General features: G+C 52.5%; 1 protein-coding gene across 5 annotated transcripts in view; it reads right to left on the bottom strand.

The window, feature by feature from the left end:
• FBXO31 (F-box protein 31) overlaps nt 1-17,530 on the bottom strand; it is a 42,727-nt gene extending 25,197 nt beyond the window's left edge. The window contains exons 1-3 of one of the 5 annotated variants that reach the window (XM_039226123.1): nt 17,402-17,530; nt 5,877-5,948; nt 2,827-2,913 (exon numbers count right to left, since the gene is read on the bottom strand). In XM_039226123.1, the coding sequence (XP_039082054.1) occupies nt 2,827-2,881 (55 nt within the window). In that variant the 5' untranslated portion in view covers nt 2,882-2,913; nt 5,877-5,948; nt 17,402-17,530. Of the gene's footprint in view, nt 1-2,826; nt 2,914-5,876; nt 5,949-15,434; nt 15,816-17,401 lie in introns of those variants that run through there. The other 4 variants (XM_039226101.1, XM_039226133.1, XM_039226109.1 and 1 more) reach the window with 4 other exon arrangements.
• Between the last annotated feature and the right edge of the window lie 3,747 nt (nt 17,531-21,277).

The raw sequence follows: 21,277 nt of genomic DNA on the forward strand, positions 1-21,277 counted from the left end.
GGGACTTATTCCAGGGACGCAGAGACGGTTGAACATCCGCAAATCAATGTGGTGACACCACGTTAACTAGAGGAAATCATGTCACCTCAACAAAGGTATTTGTTAAAATTCAACACGTACTGGTAATTAAAAAAAACTCTGAACAAGATGGGTATAAAGTGAACACACCTCAACGTGATCAAGGCCACACAGAACCCCCCGCTAACATAACACTCAGCAGGGAAACTCTTCCTCTTAGACCCGGAACAAAGAACGGGAGGCTCGCTCTCGCCGCTTGTATTCAACACAGTCCTGGAAGTCCTGGCCGCGGCGATCGGGCGAGAAAAAGAAAGAACAGGCGTCCAAACTGGAGAGGAAGACATAACACTGTCACTACCTGCATGTGACGTGACACTGCCAACAGAAATCCCCGAAGACCCACCCAAAACCCGCCAGAACTAACGAAGGGATCGAGCGAAGCTGTAGGACACGCGCCGGCGCACAGAACAAGGTCAGGCTCTGAGAACCTGGCCGGCGAAGGGCAGGCTGCCTCCTCCCTCACATGCACTTCCTGGTGCGGCCTCCCTGCTGCCCCTCGGAGCACCTGCCACGCCCCTCCCTCAGGAGCCCCGAGTGGTCCTGACTCCACCTGGCTTCCTATCAGGCGTACCTGGGCAGCCGAACACCGTGGCATCTACACGGAGGGTTGCACCTCGTCCCCGAGCAGTGCAGGCCAGTCCACCCATACCTACCAGAGCCGTGGAGCACTGCCAGGCCTCCAGGCGGGAGCCTCACAGCCCTGAGTCCTCTGGTCACACGGTCCCCATCAATTCACACATAGGGACATGCGTCAGTTACGTCGTTAATGTTGGACGCATCCCCCACGATGCCGCCAATGCCTCGCAGACATGGACTGCCAAGGGTACCAGGCAGTAACAATAACATGCGGCCTGACAGAGCTCGACGGTCAGCACCGCCAGGTGGGCTGGCGCACCCCTGCCCGGGCCACAGAACATAGCCCCGAGCGCTCCAAGAGGCCAGGGAACACCCGGTCCCAAGTGCTCCAGGAACAGGGTGAACTGGTAAGGGGGACAGAAAGAGCGCCAGGCCCCAAGGTCCTCACAAGCCAGGTGCCACGTGGACGTTTCCAGAAGGTTTGGTAAACCTCAGAAATTTCGCACCGTGAGCTGCCCTCTATAAACAATACTGAAGGCCTGGGCATACAGGCTTCAAATTCAGGTTGAAACTGGTTTCCTTCCTCCACGCACGTGAACTTCTGTCCTGACGTTCTAACAGACCGTGGAGACAACAGACGCTAGCCGTGTCAGGGTGTCCCCAGGAAAGCGCAGCCAATGCTTACAGCCAACATTTTCTGGATCGCCCAAAGTTTCTATGACGCCCACTGTATTTTTAAACTACACTCAAACCTCAGAGACAACGGTGGCGGGTGGTGTCTGATTAGAACAGGCCTGTTACACAGCTGTCAGCTACGAGCTGGGGGGGAGGTACCTCACACCTTGTGGCTGAAAAGCCTAGATGGACTGTGACGTGTCCCGACAAGCCACAGAACACTCCACGGGGACAAAAGAACACACTCTAGGTACGTCCAGTGGTGGGTCAGAATTCCATCCTAACCCTATAGTATAAGCTCCAGATGGACTGTGGTTCCAGAAGGATCCACGACAGACGTATGACGTGATGAAGCTCTAGGCACCCAGGTGGTTCTGTCAGCACAGCTCAATGTTCTACCTTCGCCCACTGACTGCTAAGCGGGAGGGCGGGTCAATGCACAACGAAATGTTCCAGAGGAAACTTCCGAGAGGGCAAGAGGGTTCAGACAGAACACAATTCATGCCTTCGGGCTTCAGACCTGACCCACCGGGCCCCCTGGGGCCCACCCAGCCCCTCGCGCCTGCTCATACACACTCCTGACAAGCCCCCTTGTCACAGGAGCTGAGCACGAGCTCACACGCGCCCCAAGGCACACCAACTAGGCCCTAGATCGTCCGTAAGCGCCACGGGACCAGCGGGCACGCGTCAGCTGCATGCCCACAGTCAGACAGGCTGCCGAGCAGACCCGAAAGTACCTCTGCCCCTCTGCCCCCACAGGGTCTGTTAGGCGCTGCGCACCCACGAGACTCCGAAGCAGGTCTGCCCCAGGCACGCGGAGGCTCAGAAGGAGGGTGTGACAGGACGGAGTGGCGCCCTGTGCTTCCAGGAGCATGGGAACACCTTTCAGTGTGAGCAGGGATGTTTAATGTCTTCTTGACAACAGACACTCATTTCATTCTCCCCTCAACCTCACAAAGAGCTGAGACAGCACCTGTGGAATAGGGCTTATGGAAATTTCCAGACTTGAGTGGTGCCAATCAAGACAGGATTCAGATTCTAAATAAGCAACTGTTTCTACACACTTCTGTCCAATGTAGGTACATCATAAAAGTTTTCTTAGGTCACATGTGCCCTTACACCGTGACTGATAAAGTCTCGAAGCAAACCGTTTCCATTCACTTTTGGACCAGAAGCGTTTCAGGGATTCTAGCCTGTCCTGTCTCCTCAGCCTCGATAAACAACAGATGTTAAAATGTGCATCAACAGAGTGGACTTGCTGGTACTACCCAAACACCCCGAAGCTGCCGCGGAATCCCAGCCCGAGTGTGCAGCTGACCCGGGCCACGGCTCAGGTGTGGCCGAGCCACGGAGAACAGCAAGAAAACAGCAAAAGCCAAGGAGGGCAGCTCGCTCTAAGACCGAAGCAGCGCTCGTGCCCGGAGTCAGAGGCCCCTCTCCATGCAGTGCCTCGGCCGTGCCCGCACACAGAAGCCAGAGCCAGCAGGAGGTACGTACGGCAGGTGTAAACATCTCTGTACTCCATGTGCTCGTAATCGGGAAGAATTTTCATGAACCGTCCCGACTTCACGCGAGGGTTGATACCTGAACAGACACAGCAGGGAAAGGGTAAAGATGGTCCTGCTTTCACGACGGTATGAACAGGCCTCACGGCAACACCCTCTCCTGCCCGGGCAGAGACGCTTCCCATCACACTCAGCCCCCAGAACCTCGGGAGGTGACCAATCTTCCTTCAGCCAACGGAGTCACACCAGGAACTCCTGATGGCCGGCAGGCTCGGGACCCTCCTCTCTCGGCCACCACAGATCAAAGGAGCACGGAGGTGGGAGAGCCAAGCCCGAGGCTGGGGGACGGTTTGGGAGACCGTTTAGGGAAGCTTGTGCTCAGTGAGACTCTCCCTTGCCTGGTGCACACCTGGTGTTTCCCTTGACCTTTGCTGCGTTTGTTTGTTTCTGATTAAGGGCCATGTTTGCCAGCCTCCTAACTCGGACCTTTTCACTTCTGAACCGAGGCTGCAGACTCCACCGTCTACGCCAAGAACCCGTGTTGATTTTCTTCCAGCACCCATTCCAGACGCTAAGCAATCCCCTCCTGGATAAGGCTTTCGGAGCAAATTCACCGGAACATAGCTCCTGTGCCGTGAATACAAAGCCTGAAGCTGCTCTGACAGGAGCAGACTCAACACTTTGGGACACCGAGTAAGGGAATATGGACTGCTCCCTGGATTTTGCAACCATTTTCAAGGGGTCCAGATTCAGCAGTGAAAAGAAATCTCCAGATGTCCGCCTGTGACTATCCACACCCCCAGCACTCCAGACACACACAGGAGCATCTTCACCTCGCCCAGTGCCCTCTCCCTTGCCCACCCCCAGCTTCCCCCAGCTGTACCGTCCGCTGGCCACCTGCGTGCCCACCTGCGCTCCACAGGACAGCAGAGCCGAGCTGAGCTCCGAGGGGGCCTTAAGTCCCACATGTGCACCCACCCCCGCTGGGCAGAGGCACCTGCCTGCCTCCAGATGCTATTTTGAATACTCACACTGCTGAGTACAAGTCTGCCTTCAAGCTGCTTTCAGACAATACCGTCAAACGACCTAAAGAACTCAAGCAGTCAGATGATAACAACCTGAAGTAGTGGCTGCTCCTAGAAACCAGCTGACAGTACAGAAAAGCCGGGACACCTCTGTTCTGGGTACACGTGCATGGAGACTGCTGTGGGAGGTGTGCTTCCGCTTCAACAACAATGCTGACAGCGAGTCTAAACCCCCCAATTCCACGCTTTGGCAGGACTTAGGATACCAGCTATGGGCAACCACGAGGAACCAGGGTGGACCCAGGGCCAGGTGTGCCCACAGAATGGAGGCGGGCGTGGGGAGGGGGCAGTTCTGCCTCCGGAATCTGGCCTTTGCAAAACGCAGAGCAGCAGTGCTCTGGCTGCTGAGAGAAGACAGGAAGGAGTCAGGTGTTCAGGACACATGACCGCTGGGGACCCCAGATCCATGTTCCCTGGAGAGATAGAGGGACGTGGAGCAGAGGCAAGAGCAGAAAGCAAAGTCTGAGGACACAGGGAAGGGGGAGCTGGTGGGTTCTGAGCAGCCGGCCTTGCATGGGGTCCAGGGCCAAGGACGGGGCACAGGGGGCAGCTGCCGATGTGGGAGCAGTGGCGGAGGGTGAGGAGGAAGCCCCAGGCCCCGTGAAGGGCAGGGGGAAAGTGGGGTGCTGGGCATGGCAGGGCGGAGGCCCCCCTGAGGCACAGGGCAGGTAGGAGGGCATGGCCGAGCCCCCGCAAGCTGCATGGGTCACGAGCACGCTGGCTCCTCAGAGGAGAGCCCGTGAGGAACCCCCTGCCTTCCGACAGGAGGACCCTCCCCCACCCTGCGTGGGCAAGCTGCATGCGGAACACGCGCCACATGAGGGATGGAACCCCTCGGAGCCTCCCGCAGAGCCCGCCCTCCGTGGCAACCCCACACTCCCCAGGAGGGGCATCCCAGAGAGAGACCCCGGGTGACAGAGCTGCTCAGAGGAAGGACGGGGAAAGAGGGAGGAGCCGGCGCGGCCCAGACCCTGGAGGGCTGCCAGGGCATCCGCTGGCTCTCCGCCGTCCATCTCCTTCTCTCACTGGAGTCAAAGATGCTCCCTCAAAGGTGCTCCCAGCCCCAGCTCGCGGGCGAGGCATTTAGGAAGGAGTCCGCCTACTCTTTTGAAGGAGAACATTTCAAAAGAAGGAAAACCCAGCTCTACCAAGATGGTTTTGAGATGAAAACTTAAAGTCCTTTTCAGAGCAGTGAACAGGTCAACTTAGGGCCAAAGAGAGCTGGGTCACCATGGTCCCTGTGCCCTGCGATCCCCAGCCCTGGGCAGCGGCCGGGCGGCTGGCCTGCAGATGGGTGCCGATCCTCGGCTCCTGGGCAACAACAGTGTGAACAGAGAGGCCTTCACACGCTAAGGGGCCCTGAGGAAAGACATCTGGGGCTGGGGGGACACTGAGCACGCAGACAGGGAGCGTCACTGGTAACGCTGGAAAGCAAGGGAGCGGAGAACAAGGAATAGGGGTCTGGGGGCTCAACATGGCAGCAGGAGAGGGTAGGGCGGACGGAGCTCAAGAAGGGAGAGGCAGGGGTGGGGCCGGAGGGCGTGCGGTCGGAGGGAGTCTGCAGGCGCAGCCACACCTCGCGGCGGGGCTGTTGTCCACGTGTCCCCTCAGGCTGCGGGCCCGGGATCCAGAGGAAGGGACGCTTCTAGAAACACCCCAGAGATTCCAGTGCAGCCACATTTCTCAGAGCTAACGGCCCCTGACGCCTAATAACAGACAGAATTATCCATGATGGGCTGAAACGTAAGGGCGAGATGCCCAGAAACAGAAAGGAGTCCCTCGGTTTTTAGCGCTGCCGCTACCAGTGCTGTCTTCAGCACGCCAGCTACGACCCTGAGAGGGGGTCCGAGCAGGGACCGGTGGGCTGTGGGTCGAATCCTTTTGGGTTCCCAGCGTGCGTGCCCCCTCTGTGTCTGCCTCGGGAGCGAAGGTGACCGGGGGTGACGGGGTAACTTACGCTTCGCATAGACATCTCTACAAGACACGCCCGTGATGTCCAGCTTCCGCAGGTTCTCGCAGACGCCATACTCTGCAACAAGAAACACTGCTGGAGATCATGGCCGAGAAATCACAAAACAACAGAAACAGACGGAGGGGAGGTGAGGAGGTGCACGCCGAAACCTTGGTCCCGTCTTCCAAGTCACAGTCTGTCCCTGGCTGGGAGGTTTGGTGGGACTTGCGCACACAGTCAGTGCCCGCACTCACCAGGGAAGCCCTTATTCTGTGCTCGGACCACACCTGACGAAAACGACAGTCTGCATGGTCTATTCCGATGGGCTCTGGAAGCCTAACGGCACAAACCCAAAAGCAGACAACGCCCAGCTTGTGAACAGGACGTGGCACAAGCTTGGTGGCCTGGAAACAACATGTTCCCAAGGAAATGAGACGGTCCTTGGTGTCAGGGTTCCACAAAGGCCCCCGAACCCCTGCTGTGGCTCACCACACTACTGGTTCCTTCACACAAAGCCACAGGGCTGTGATCGGGGTCCCGGCGAGACCCTGGAAGGAGGAGCCGCACACCAGGCCCTTCGGCACCAGGCCACCTAGACCCCAGCCAGTGACAGGGATCCCTGGACACCCTCCTGCTTCCTCCCCGCTTTCCCTACCCCGCCCCACCACAGCCCCACTTTTCCAAGTCACCCACCCCAGCACCTCCCAGCTGAAACCTCAGCCCATCAGGTCCCAGAGAGCTTTGAAAGGAAAGCACCGTATGGAGCCAATCACCGCGGATCCAGTGCCTGATGGCCGAGCTAACAATGACAACACCTGCCTGGTATCAACCACAGCTCAGGCCAGGCGCCAGTGTACCCAACCCTGCCAGCAGGCTGTTACCACCACAGCAGCAGGAGGAGGAAATGTCAGCGGGGAGGAAACACGCGCAGAGAGGCCCGGCACAGAGGAGCAGAGCTCGTGCTGTGGGACCCGAAACTGAAGCCCGGACAGGGCGCCCGGTGGTGGTGAGCACGGCCCCCGCCCGGGCCCTCACGCATCACCACGGGACTCTCCGATGCACACAGCGGGTGCAAGCGTCCAGTCGGGGCTTCATGGCACAGCCGCCTCTGGGATCAGCACGGCACCCTCACCACAGGAAGGCGCATGAAGGCTGGGCGAGCCTGGCGTCTCAGCAGGCCATCTAGAACGTGGACTAACACCGTGTGGCCAGTAGTGGCAAAGTGCTGCCTGCACACACACCCCCAACCCCAATCATGTGACTCTTGACAATGGCCCAGTTCCTCGGGAGGTCTGTCTAGTCTTTTCAACAGAGTGGATGATACTGGTCCAAATGCTTCTATGAAATGGTAGGACCTCAACGGTACCCGAAGTAAAGCTCGAGATGCACACAACACGGAGAGGCCACGTGGGGCCTGGCAGCTACTGGGCAACATCCTTTCGACAGGCCCACCCAGCACCCTCTGCCTTCTCCTCTGCTGACAAAGACACGACGTCAGACTCCTAAGACAAAAATCACGGCCTTGGTCGTTATCAAGCAAAAATAAATAAGATGCGTATGTTGTGTCCTGCTGGCCAGAGGACATGGAGCCCATTCTGGAGGACGATGCGGGCTATGGGAACCTGGAAGCCCAGGTCGTGAACTATGTCCTCCGCGACCCTGGGGCAGGGACACAGCCACACCTGCACGGAATCTGAGAGGCCACAGCTTGTCCACACTCTCACAAGCCACCCGGTCGGCAGAACAAACTGGAGCAGCCAGCCTACCGCACTGTCACTGACAAGGGCTCTGTTCCACACACGCCACCTTCGCCATTTCCTGTCCACTCTATGACGCCCATCGTGGCCAAGCGGCTCTACCCGAGCGCCACCATCAGTGGTCACCACTGTGTCTGGCTCTCCATAGACACCGGCTTTCTCTTGGGCAAACCATGCACTGCAAGCTGTCACCGCACGACGACACTGCTGCCCGTCTGTCTGCTGTGTGGCTTTGCAAGGACAGCTCTTCCCAGTTCCCGCAGCCACTGGTGCACGGGGTACCGGACAGCGAGGGGTCTCTTACCGCCCCCTTGGCCGAGTGCTGTGACCGCAGGGGGCGGGGGAGGCGGCGGTCCTCTTTGACCTGCACACTTCTGTAGTATGTGCAGGGCTGCAGGCGAGACGTTGGGCCCCGTGGCGCCAAGAGTCAGATACTGGACACAGACGTGAGAGCAGGAAGTCCACGGCCAGGCTTCCGTGAGGCACCGATGTTGTTCCTCAGGCACTTAGTTCCCTGTGCCCAGGTTGCTGAAGGCTAGTGACCGGACAGGGTCTTTGCAGGAGAGTCTCACGCACCCTCTAGCGTGACAGGGACAGTGCTCCTGAATGGCTCCACGGGCTGCAGCGTTCCTGCCCGCTGGGGAAGGACACGGCACTGCTCACACCGCACAGGACAGGACGCCTCACGAGCGGATAAGCATCCACAAAATCACCAACAGCCATCGGAAGGAAAGCAAAATTAGGGCGCAGTGCTAATCAATACAGCAATCCTTAGTGGGTTTTTCTTAATGTTCCCTAAAGGCCATAATAAAGCCACCAAAGCAGAATGTTATTCTGACCTAACGGTCCCTACGAGAAATGTTTGGGATTTTCCACCTGATAGAAAATCTTTTTCTGGATGAGGGCTAAGAACAATGCCACAGCCTCTGATTGTCCCAGAAGCCTTCCCAAAAGTCATCAAGGGAAACTGCCCCAAAATAGCTTCAGGGCCTGTGGACTCGCCGGCACCACGTAGCCTTCCTTCTGGAAACACTACCCAGTGTGCCGGCAGCTGGCTGGTGGGAAGGGGACTCCACTGGGCAGGACAGAGGCGCTGGGGACCCAGCCCCCAGGCTTCCCAATGCGGCTGCGGGCGCCGGCGCCCTGGACACCTGGCCAACAGCCCAGCACTGACCCGACCCCTGTGCACTCCCCAGGGCACTGCTTCACGGAGGTATCACTGCAACTGCAGCAATGACTTTCTCTTTTTTTAATAACGTATCAGAGCTGGAAAAACACTCTGCAACCAGTTCATCTTAGGACGGTAAGGCTGTAAGACCCAAAAACTGGACACAGCCCACAGGTGTCTCTTATTAAACACCCAGAACAGTCGGGAGGCCACACAAACAGTTCCCAGGATGGCTGAACCCGCCTACATGACTAACGTGACTCATTCTTGACTAGTTCCATCCATGCAAAGATAAACAGCCTCTGTGCCGATGGGCTAAGGACCCTGACCCCGTCCGGCTCCCACAACAGGCACCTGCTGGCCAAGTGACACCCACTCCTGGGAAGGTCCATCTGTCCCCTCAGACACCCACCCTTACTGAGTTCCCTCCCTGACCTGCCACCCATGGATGAGACCAGGCGAGAAGCCCGTGAGCCTGACTGGGCAGTCATGCCCCCCGGACCTCGTCTAGTATTTCTGATGCGTCCCTGCTCCTCCGCGAATACTCCACACGCAGGCCTGGCCAACTGGGGCTTACTGGCCTCTCCATCGCCACCGGGTGGACAGTGATGGTATCGCTGGCAAAGGATGCTGACTCATGAGTTCCAAACCCTGCCCACCTTGGGGACAGAGCCTTCGTTTTTGAGAGGACACCTGTTCCTTTGCAAAGTCCCAAAGACACCCCTGTGTTTGCAAGCCCTGTCCAACCAGAAAGAAACACGGAGCCTCAAATGCATTACGTATCATTTTATCAACACAGGGAACCAGTAAAAGTGGCAGTGCTTGGACTTCTAACAACCGATCAATTCTTTGGGCAAGGTACCAGCCTCTGTGCAATTCAATACGGTCGGGGGAAATCTTTATTCGAGGCTTTCTGGGTACCAGGTTCCCTTTCTAGCTTACTTTTTTAAGGTTAAGAAAAAGGAAGTCTAAAAAATGTTGCCCTATGATGCACCCCTGTCCTTTTCCCTGGTCTGCTTTGCTGATCGAAAGGGAAAGGTTTCTCTCTAAAGCACCATATGAGATTCAACTTGTAAAAATAGAGGGAACTACAGTCCTTTTTTCAATTGGTAAAGCAGGAAAAAAAGATAAAGGTTTTCCCTCCAGTTCTGAAATCCTGCTGGTTGTCCAGGAGGGCGCTGGCTGCCCCTTCTCACAGTTAAGGCACGTGTGTTTCTGTTGCCGGAATGGCTCGCCGACCTGCCCGTCCCACCGTCCAAACTAGCGGGCTCAGCAAGGGTCTGCTTCACAGCAATCATCGAGTATTCCTGAAGCCAACCTTACAACGAACAACTCACCCGTTTCACCTCTTCCCAAGATGACCTTCCAATTTTAACCATATTTAACAAAAGCCACACTGCTCAAGTTTTGCATCAGCGTATCAGACAGGACAAAAATAGCATTTTCTTCTGCTTGCAAAAATAGAATTAAATATTGGTTTTTAATTCCTTATTTCTATCGTAAAGATCATACGTTACTGAAAAAGGATTATTTCTAATTATGATAGAATTTAAACCCCCTTTAGGCTTACAACAGACCAAAGTACTGCCCAAATATAATTCTGTGTGTCAAAAAACTTACCATCAAGGGAAGAAATGGGCAAATTATGTATCATAAGTTCAAAACCTGACACCAGCAGGTACTGAGCTGAATAATATGAAATCCTTGTGGCTGACTATTTAAAGTTCAGTGTGGGAGGGGAAAACACACGTATGAGCATCTTCTTGGTTCCTGAAATTGGTCTTTTGTTATTATTTGACTATTCTGATTTAGAACTATGGTCTGAATGCAGACTTCTAAATTGACCAACTGGTGAAGTATTCACCAAGAAAAGCAACATCAGGGTCAAAGGCAAAATAACGCACTTGGCTTCGCCCTCAGAACTCCGAGAAATGAGGACTTATTTATAGCCCCACACGTAAGTGACTGCAGGAGGCCTGCAGCCAAAGGAGTGATGCATCAAAAAGTGTTTACCCTCGCCCGGGCCTGCGGCCGCCACGGAGGCTGCACTTGGTGTGTTTCCTGTAAGAGGGTACACACCAGCCAGTTGTTACGTGCATACCCCAAAATCCAGAGCTCAGACTTGGCTTCTCCATACCAACCTTCTTCACTCGCCCAGAGAAATATCACTAGAAAATATTTGATCCAATGGCTCCAATAAGTCTAGCAGCAGACTAGAAAAGCCAAAGTTCTATACGAGTAACTGATTTACCGCCAGGAAGCTATGAACCGGTGAGCTCCTCACCCAACATTATAGACAGCTACCTCATTTTAAGTTCCCAGTGTAACCCCCCCACCCCTCCCCCTGCAAAATCAGCCTATCATGTCAAACATGCTCGCACTGTCTGCACCCTGAAAGTCAATCATGGTCCCAAATTCCATGAAGCAAGAACACCCAGGTGTAGGGTATCCTCTTTCCCACTCCCATTTTTGTGGGTTGTTTTCTATTCTGGCAAATCCAACTATCAAAAGACAGAAAGCAAACATGTAAACATGCAAATTCACTAATTAGTCTCACCCTCCCAAGAACACTAAAATCTAGAGCCACCATTATACCCCTGTCAGGGCTGGACCAGACCTGGAGGTTCCATTCACCTCCTCAACCAGACTGAGAGCCCACCTCCACATCAGCAAGGCTGGGAGTACTCTGGATTTTACCCAGACTTGGGGCTTTGGCCTTATGAGCACTCACCTTAACCAAATGTCTAGTTCGGGAAAGATGAACGTTGGGAGCTAAGAGAAGTGAAATCAGACCTGTGTCATACATGACTACTCAGATGTGTATACAGACTGCAGTCACAATTAGACTGTGATACAAGGACTACCATATAGGATTGCCAGTCGCCCAGTGTTTGACATAAAGGAGCTTACAGTTAAAGCTCCCAGAGTGAACTACTGGAACAGAAGACCCAACTGCTGACCATCTTCATAACCCCGGGATGAAAATCATTACTTAAATCCAAACTTCACAAATCTGATTAACACGGCATCTTTCACAAAAGTCCTTATATATGAAGTTAAACTGTAAATGGCTACAGACCACAAGAAAATGTTCTACAATATAGCAAACTGAAATCTATCCAGATTAAACAAATAAAACCTACAAATCAGTAAGAAAAATAATGGAAGAAAAAACTGGCAAAAAGGATAGGAAAAATCCAAATTGCCAATAATTATATTTTTTAAATGTGCATCCCTACTAGTTATCAGGCACATGCAAATTAAAATAATTAAAAAGTTATTGTTCAGGGGTGTCTGGGTGGCTCAGTAAGTTAAGCACCCAACTCTTGATCTTGGCTCAGGTCATGATCTTACAGTTGTGAGACTGAACCCCACATAGGGCTCTGCACTGACAGCACAGAGCCTGCTTGGGATTCTCTTCTCTCCTCTCTCTCTCGCTCTCTCTCTCTACCCCTCACCAGCTCATACACTCTCCATCAAAATAAACTTAAAAAAAAAAGAAAGAAAGAAACAAGATCGTTCAGATGAGAAAGAATTTAGCAGATATTGAATTAAATGGGATAACTTAAAATAGCTGGACCAGAAATGACGGTAACTTTGTGATGATGCCTACTGAACACTTGTATTTCATCTTTTGTGACTTACCTGTTCATGCTCTAGTGACAGGTGTATAAGCAGCTAAAATCATGCCCATAAATAACCCAGCAGTACCTAGTAAAAGTGCAAATTGCACTACTTCTGCATATATTTTATCTGCACTCAAGGAAACATAAAGATCATTCACCGTATGCTACATATAAGAAATAAAAATAAGAGAAGGAGCAAAGTGTGGTCTCTCTGAATTATGAACCACTACACAGCATTTAAAAAGAATGAACCAGGGGTGCCTGGGTGGCTCATTCGGTTAAGCCTCCGACTTCGGCTCAGGTCATGATTTCACAGTTCGTGGGTTCGAGCCCCGCATCTGGCTCTGTGCTGACAGCTAGCTCAGAGCCTGGAGTCTGCTTCCGATTCTGTGTCTCCCTCTCTCTCTCAGAAATAAATAAAACATTAAAATTTTTTTAAATAAATAAATAAAGAGTGAACCAGAATTAAATGTATTCACATGAAAAGAACTTAAAAACATAAGTTCACAAGGGGGGAAAAACAGATGCAGGATATTTATACTGTGATATATTTCTAAAAACTAAACCTCCACAAAATGTCATGTTTGGGGACAATGTCCTAGTGTACCTTATATACAGGTATATATGTCCTAGCATACACTAGTAAATTAAGCCTATGACAGTGGTTGCTTCTTGGAGTAGGAAGGGCAGTGCTGATCAAAAGTGACTGAGTAACCGCTGAGATGTTTTCTTTTAAAAAAAAGGTCGAGGAGGGGCGCCTGGGTGGCTCAATCCATCGGGTTGATCATCTGACTCTTGGTTTTGGCTCAGGTCCTGATCTCACAGTTCTGAGCAAAATCCGAGTCGGCCTCTGCGCTGATGGTGCAGAGCCTGCTTGGGATTCTGTCTCCCTCTCTCTTTCTGCCCTTCCCCTGCTCTCTCTCAAAATAACTAAATAAACACTTAAAAAATCAAAACAAAACAAACAAAAAAAGGTAAAGGCATCAAGAGCAAATATAACAAAAGAATTAACATTTATTAGGGATGACTAGGAATATGCCTGTTTTACCATTTTTTCTTTTTTTTTTTTTAATTTCTCAAAATGAGAATTTTCCCCGTTAGCCTCGCTGATCCTCACTGAACCCAGGTAGCCTTGCTTCTAACGTGGTCGGCTGTCCCAGGGAAGCTGAAGTGAGAAGGGCCCCAGCAGGGAAGGGCTGCATACCCCTCCTGTGTCTGTTCCAACTTCCTTCTCCACCTGCATCAGGACTTACTACATTTCCATCAGCAACTTCAGCAATTCAATCTGAACTCTTATCCCCAGTGAGTTTTACTCTGCGGCATACCCTCTGAGCTTTTAATTACAGACGTCTTCACCACTCCCTGTTTCTAGAGCCGAGCTAGCCGCATTAAAATTCCCCGGAGACAAACCCAGCGGAAAGCAGCACACTGGTTTGGCTGACCGATGGACAACTTCTCAAAGCACAATGGAAGAGCTGTGGCCAATCTGGGTCTTACAGGTGTACAAAAAGCACAACAAATGAAACGTAGAGTTCAGAGAGAAAGAGAATTTGGAACTTTATTTGCCTCTACTTCAAAATGTCGAAAGAAACGCACCTGCCACATAAAAGACCAAAGGTGAATACTGCTAATATTTGGAGAGTTCTTAAAAATTTAGACTAAGAGATAAAAATAAAAACACACAAATAAGGAATCACAAGAGACGAAATACAATGGCCAAAAAGTCCCATAACAGGTAACCATGTAGGGGGTGAGAGTTTCATATGCATGCTCTCATTTAACCCTCAACGTGACCCTATGGGAGCAGCAGTTCCCAAATACTTGGGAAGGCGAAGCATCAAGTCCAAGTTCTCAGAGCATATAAATAGAGCCTGGACCGCTGACTAAAAATCCAAAGCCCCGACCATTGAGCTTTACTGCAGAGATATGACTGACTGATCTCCTTGAGGGGGGGATCTGGGGAAAGGGGTCTTCTCATGCACGGTCTCTGAGGACACCAATTCCAACCGCTAAGCAGTGGGTGTCTAAGTGCTGTCAGTGAGCACACCCTACCACCCCTAACCCCGCTGCGAGGTCGTGCACCTGAAGATAATTCCAGAAATCCTAAAAGACACATGGAAATATAAATTTCCACAGAAGTGCACAAAAGCAGCCCCGACAAGCACTGTTCATGACAAGGAAAAACCGCAAACTCAGAAGTCACCAGTAAGGGACTAACTAATCGGTGGCATACGCACAACGAGGAAAGCCACGAAGCTGCTTCTGCACTGAACCGTCTCTAGAACATACGTGGTACCATCCCGCCTAAGTCAAAATGCGTACAGGGCTCTACATGTGCATACGGAGACGTTTTCCAAAATTTTAACAGTGGCCAAGATCTCTGATGATTTCTACTTTCCTCCTTCTGCCGTTCTGCGTTGTTTGGATTTTTTTTTTCTTATCTATCCTTTTTACCAAAACATGACACCTCCCTGAACATCTGGGGTTTGTCAACGGTTAAACGTAGAGCGCCTGGAATTCTAGATGAAGTAAACCCTTCCTCCTGGGATCTGTTACAAAACTATTCGCCACCATCACCACTGCCAGCAGCATCCAGGAGGCAGCTCACCCCTCTCCCGCGCGCCCGGCCCCACCGGTCCCTCCACGGACTCGGCCCTCAGGAGACCCTTCCCACTCCCCCAACAGTCCGACTTCACCCCCTCCGCCCTGCCCAGCTCCGCCCCCCAGGCCTGGGGACCGAGGACTCGGCCCTCAGGCGTCAGCTTACTCCCCGGCCTGAACCCAGCCCCAACCCCGAGACAGTCACCGTCCTGTCCCCGAGGCAGGAGACCACCCCCGCTCAGAGCCCCCAGGGCGGGCAGAGCGCGGCTCCGCGGCCCGGCGGGGACTCCGCCTCTCCCAGGGGCCGCGTCCGGCTGTGGAGACAACCCCGGAGTCGCCGCCCCCCGCCCGGCCGCGACCCTCCCCCTGGGGGAGCCCCCGCCCGCCGGGACCCCCGCCCGCGCGCGCTCACCCTCCCGGCAGCGTCTTCTCCAGATGGTGTCGGTGTGCAGGATGCGCCGGAACTTGGTGCAGACCTGGGCCAGGCTGGGCAGGTCGGTGCCGGGCAGCGAGGCGAAGATCTCCACCAGCAGCTCCGGCGGCAGCTCCAGCAGCGAGCAACGCGGGGGCGGCGAGGGGCCCGCGCCCCGGCCGCCCCCCGCCCCGGCCAGCGCCGCCGCGCCCGCCTCGATGCGCTCCTCCTCGGGGTCCGTGTCCGGCTCGCTGTCGGCCGCCGCGGTCTCGGCCGGGCCCCGGCGCTGCTGGCGACGCCGGCATCCCCGCGACGGGCCCACGCCGCAGAGGCGAGCGCACACCGCCATGCCGGCTCGAGGGACCCCCGCCGCGCCGCCGCCGCCCGTGCGCACGCGCCGCCGGACGGCCGGGCCCCGCCCCCGGGAGCACGCCGGGCCCCGCCCCCGCGCCGCCCGACCCCGCCCACCGATCCCGGAGCCGTTCAGGCCCCCGCGGCCCGGCCGCGACCTGACGCCGCCGGGTCCCGGGTCCCGCGCCCCAGCCAGGCACGGGAGAAGAATGCCATTAAAATCGGGCGACGGCAGCCGCTTCCCGACGGAGGACGTGCGCAAGGGCCCAACTCGCCATCTCCAGAGTACGGGCTCACGCCGCCCCACTGCGCTAACAGGGGTGGCGGCGCGGTGAGGTGCAGGCGGGCGTGACCGCCGCTGCAGGGGAGGCCGGAGCTCCCCCCAAGACGTTTGAGGAGCCCCCGGAGGTTCTCCCCAGAACTCCGCAAGACGGCTCGAGGTCCCCGGGAGGTTCTCCTCCCCGCAGCGCTCCAGGACGGCCCGAGGTCCCCCGGAGGAGGTTCCTCGGACCCCTGAGAACCACCCCCCCCAAGACGGCCCTGAGGACCCCGCCGTGCACGGCCACAGGGACTTCCCCAGAGCCTCCACGGCACACACCGCCACGGCTGCAAGGACTACCCCAGGCAGCACCCAGGACCGCCTGGGGCCTGATTAGGTGGGGGTGGGGGCGATCTGAGCAAACTTGTCTAGCGCCCCAAACTGCCCACGTAAGCCAAACAGAACCACGATTGTGCCAATCAGCCTCCTTTCTCCTATCAAAAAATTGACATTCACTCATTTCTTCCCTCATTGCAATGAAAGGAGAAATCATGCTAACTGATGAATCAAAACACCAACTCCAGCGCTGTCCAAACTGGTCTTGTGGTTCCGCCCTTAGTTACCTTGTTTACTGTGCTCCAGGGCACGTGTGTTCTAGAAGGCGGAGCCCAACTGGGGAGACTATGCATAGCCTTCCCGTGACAGTGGCTTACCTTAAATAGCTCACAACAAGAAACTAGTTATTAGTCGTTTCCAGAGTCAGGCCCCAGGGGGTGTGGATGTGGTTACAGGAACCTCTCTACAACAAAGCCTTAAACCCTGCAGGAACTGCCCTGGGTATAAAGCGAAGCCAGGAATTCCCTGGCCACCCCAGTGTTTCTGGCGGAGGCTGAGGTCTTGCTAATCAGATAGAAAACTAATGACCACAGTTCCCACAGTTCCTGACTGTTCACTATCACCTCTGTAGAGATGTCTTAGGCCAGAAAGAGGGCTGCCTCCCCTGGTCCGTGGAATCTGATAATAGGGGAAGTGCATCTTCTAACAAAAATAACAACACAGTACGTCATAGTTCAAACCTTGACCAGCTCAGGTGAGCGCCACTGAAAAACAACACCCAACTGGCCTCTCTGCATCTAGACTGTTTTTCAGACCAGTCTCCACACTCGTATCACAACACTATTCTTTGCAATAGTAACACATAAGCGAAAGCCAACTTGCTGCTGTGGCGCACACCTACGTAAAGGTATTTAATGGTCCCAATGATTCCTTACCACGCCACGTGTAAATCCCAGTCTGGCCATAGGGCCTGTGCCCACACCCATCTCTCAGGGGCGCCCTCTGACAATCCAAAACTCACCAGCCTAGTTACATCTCTGACGTGGCTCAAGCCTCTCCTCTGCCAGCAAGACCAATCACCTCTGTGCCATTAAAGAGCCCCTTCCTCCTTGTCCCCAAATAGCATCTCCTAGGAAGAAGCCCATCACATTGTTTTGTCATAAACACTTGCTTCCTTTGTACCAATCTCCCTAGATGTAGCCCTTGTCACGTGATAGATACGCCAACACACGTCATCATGTAGTCAATGAATGTTTACTGACTGTTTCTTGAATAAAAAAAAAACCCCACCTATAAGACTAAAAACTGAATAACATGAACCACACAGATTTAGAGAAGCCTGGTGGATCAGCATTGTATCCAAGCTACGAAGTATTTCAGCAAGCGGAAATAAGTGATAAACTTTTGCAGAATGCCTGACTAGCCTCTGTGCTATGTTCAGTGTGGATCTATAGCTTCTAAAGCATAATCTTTGCCACTGTTAAATTTTAGTGAAGTTTTTTTCCTAAATCTATCTTCACCCTTGGCAATTTTCTCTTGGAGGAGCCTAGAGTTGTATTAATGTACAAAATAATTTTGTTAAATTTCCATCTTTAGAAGAATGGTGAAACTATTCTGTTTATAGTGTGGATTGGATAACCAGACAGTTAGGAAGAGCTAGCTATATCTGTGTATTCTTGAGGGCAAGACTAACAGAACATTGCATATGATAAGCCACCCCAACATGTGCAAGGATTAAATTGGTGCTAACCAGAATAGAAAGAAACATTTGGCTGTGGGAGCTCTGGTGGCCCCTGTTGGCAGAAAGGAGCCCAAGGGGAAAGGCTATGGGTAGCAGATAACTATTACACATTAAACCCAAAAAGTTTTGTGTGTCCTGAACACTTTCATTGACCCTTATACAGAAATGTATCCCATACAAAGAACAGTAAGGAGGATATGTTCATATCAAAACAAAACAAAACAAAAAAACTAGATGAAAGAGATCATTTGTTTTAACACTAGGATGAGACTATAATAACGAACTCTTTGTTCTAGAGAATTGGTAACATCTAAGGAGATAAGTAGATTACCGAGAAGGATTATTTTTTTATCAGTTGCCCCAGGGAGTGCCTGGGTGGCTCAGTCAGGCTCAGGTCATGATACCACCGTTCCAAAATTCGAGAGGCTCAGGTGATGATACCACCGTTCCAAAATTCGAGCCCCACATTTAGCTCTGTGCTGACAGCTCAGAGCCTGGAGCCTGCTTTCGGATTCTGTGTCTCCATCTCTCTCTGCCCCTCCCCTGGTCGCACTGTGTGTGTGTATGTGTGTCTCTCTCTCTCAAAAATAAATAAACATTAAAAAAATGGTTGTCCCAGAAAGTAGTATTTCTTGGACCTAAATAAACTGTTAACTTTTTTACCCCTGCTGGTTCTCACAATCCAGATGTGAAAATGGAATCTTACCCCGTTGCTCGGAAGAATAAGTCAAATGGAAAGAAGGGGAGACACTCAAAGGCCAAACAAAGGTTCACAGTTGAAAATAAGAGGGCCCATAGACACTCAACGGATGCCTCCCTTAACAGTCCCATAAATGGGCAAAAGCTGGAAACACAGATCCTTCCGAATTTGCTTATAAGCAAAGAACCTGTGGAACACCGAATCAGCTGTTCATGCTCCTTTCAGAAATAATGTTAGGTCATGTGAGTGATCTGTGCTGGCTTTCCTGCATGCACTCGCTCGCTGATTTCTGAGGTTGTCTCAGAGAGACAGCTTCCCTGGGAGAGGAGGCACGGTGGCACACGGTGTCTCACGGTGTCTCTCGCGGCTGCTGACAGCAGCTCCCGGGAGCCAGCGAGGACACTCCTAAACACCTCTATCCATTGAGGGTCAACTTCAAAATCCTCCTGACTAAATCCTTTCTGAGAATAGCTCCTGGGCTTCTCTTGAGCAATACTTGTTTGTTTACTTGGTCTAAAGAGCAAAGAGATGACACAGGGAATGATAGCACAACTGGCCAATGAGTGCCCAGACATCCTCCAGGCTGGAAGATCTCTTCCAATCAGAAAGAGGAGAGGTGGGACAGGCCAGGGCGCCCTGAGGTGCTGAACAACCTCTTGGTGTGACTCCTCCTCCATGTTGTGTGTGGCAAAAATAATGTCTCCTGCCCTGCAGGTTAACGTTTCGGGCCTCATTTAACAGATTCTTAGAAATAGTCGGACAGCATGATTTACAGCCACATTACATCACTAATGCGGGGAGGGAGGGTATCATGTTCAATTTTTAGCAGTGACCTTATTTCCTCCACAATTATGGTCATTTCATGTCACAGAAGAATAGAGTCCGAGTTATTTAAAACTGACACCATCTGGCTTGCTGGAATACTAGTTCAATAATTTAAAAGCGCCATGAGATTCCTGGAGAAAGCATTGAATAAATTTAAATGAAAGATGTGTTCTTGCTTTTCCACTTTATATGGGTTATTTTAAGAAATGGTAATATATTATCCTTTTAAAAATAAATCGTACTGTGCTTATATTAATTAGCTTGATATAATTCATGAACATTAATTTACCACTGAAAATTGTTCACTACATCAAACTATTACCAATTAAACTGCAATCTGAGGGCATGTGAGATTTTTCATATGCTCAAGCACACTTGTTTTCAAAAGTTAAACTAAGTTACATTATCTGCATGTTAAAATCAATTAGTAAATTTTAGATCTGATTTAACATTAATTATATGAATATGCTATTCTTACACGACGATGATGCTTACGAGAGACCTTTACATGCCCACTGTCGTAGAGGATTTTCTGAGGCACACGTAGTGAGACGTGGATTTAGGTGCAAGTAGGAATTCAAGGTTAGGGAAGACTTTAGCAGTCACTGTAAACGCCGACTTCGGTACTTGAAAATCACAGAGTGATTCTGTGGCATCACTACCTGAGCCCTTGAAGCCTATCCCCGGGGCTGCAAACTCAAGGCCTGGGGTAATTCGGTAAAGCTTTATGCACGCCTAAGGGACTAGGGAAATATGAAACTCTCCTTCCCTTCCCCCACCTCCATATGCCAGATATTGATTTTCCCCCCTCTTGCATTTGGATCAGTTGTCCAGCAAGAGAACGAAAAGTCCATTTCTTACAAAATAGCAATTAAGCCAAGAAAGCAACTCCCCAGTCAATATTTAATATTTTTTAAAAAAAATCAAAAGAAAGCAGTGTACAGTCCACACTGTCTTTTAAGACTTCAACCCCGATCATTATGCGTTTGGCACCAGGTGGGTACAGAACAAGCGCTTACCGGATTTCTTTTCCCAATTTTCACAGAATAAATACAAAGCAACCAAGATAATACCTTGGAGCTTGGAGCCTTCCTTTGGGACTCTGGCAACCAGAGAAAATGTTTACGCGGTGTTTATTCAAGAGGTTTTTCAAGATAAAGGACTGTGACAAAGGGGAACAAACCTGGGGCAGAAGGGAGCGAAAAGCTACAAGTAACCTCGTGGTCCTGGGGAATAATTACACAAGGGACCGCACCACGTTCGGCTTTTCTGTAAGAAAAGCAATCCCAACCATATTAAAACCACATCGAGAAACAGATTTTAGCGTGTGGTGTGTCTGCACCATAACGTACGTCGCCCAGCGCAGTCGCTTTACCAAACGCGCGCTCCAGAGAGGCTTCCACAGACTTAACCGGGAAAGAGGCCCGGAGAGGCGGTTCAAAGCACGAGGTGCTCAGCGCAGTGGGGTCCGCACCCCGGCACGTCCTGCGGGCGCGGGCACGCGCGGGCACCCCGCGTCCCCTCGCCACGCGCCCGGCGACCTCAGCGGCCCCTGCGCGTTCAGAGTGCCTGATCTGGACCGGCAACCCGCAGCCCCCGGGCCCTTGGCGCAGCGGCGGGAGCACGGAGCG

Source organism: Hyaena hyaena, unplaced genomic scaffold (assembly GCF_003009895.1).
Source record: "Hyaena hyaena isolate Hyena2069 unplaced genomic scaffold, ASM300989v1 scaffold_1, whole genome shotgun sequence".
NCBI classification, from domain to species: domain Eukaryota; kingdom Metazoa; phylum Chordata; class Mammalia; order Carnivora; family Hyaenidae; genus Hyaena; species Hyaena hyaena.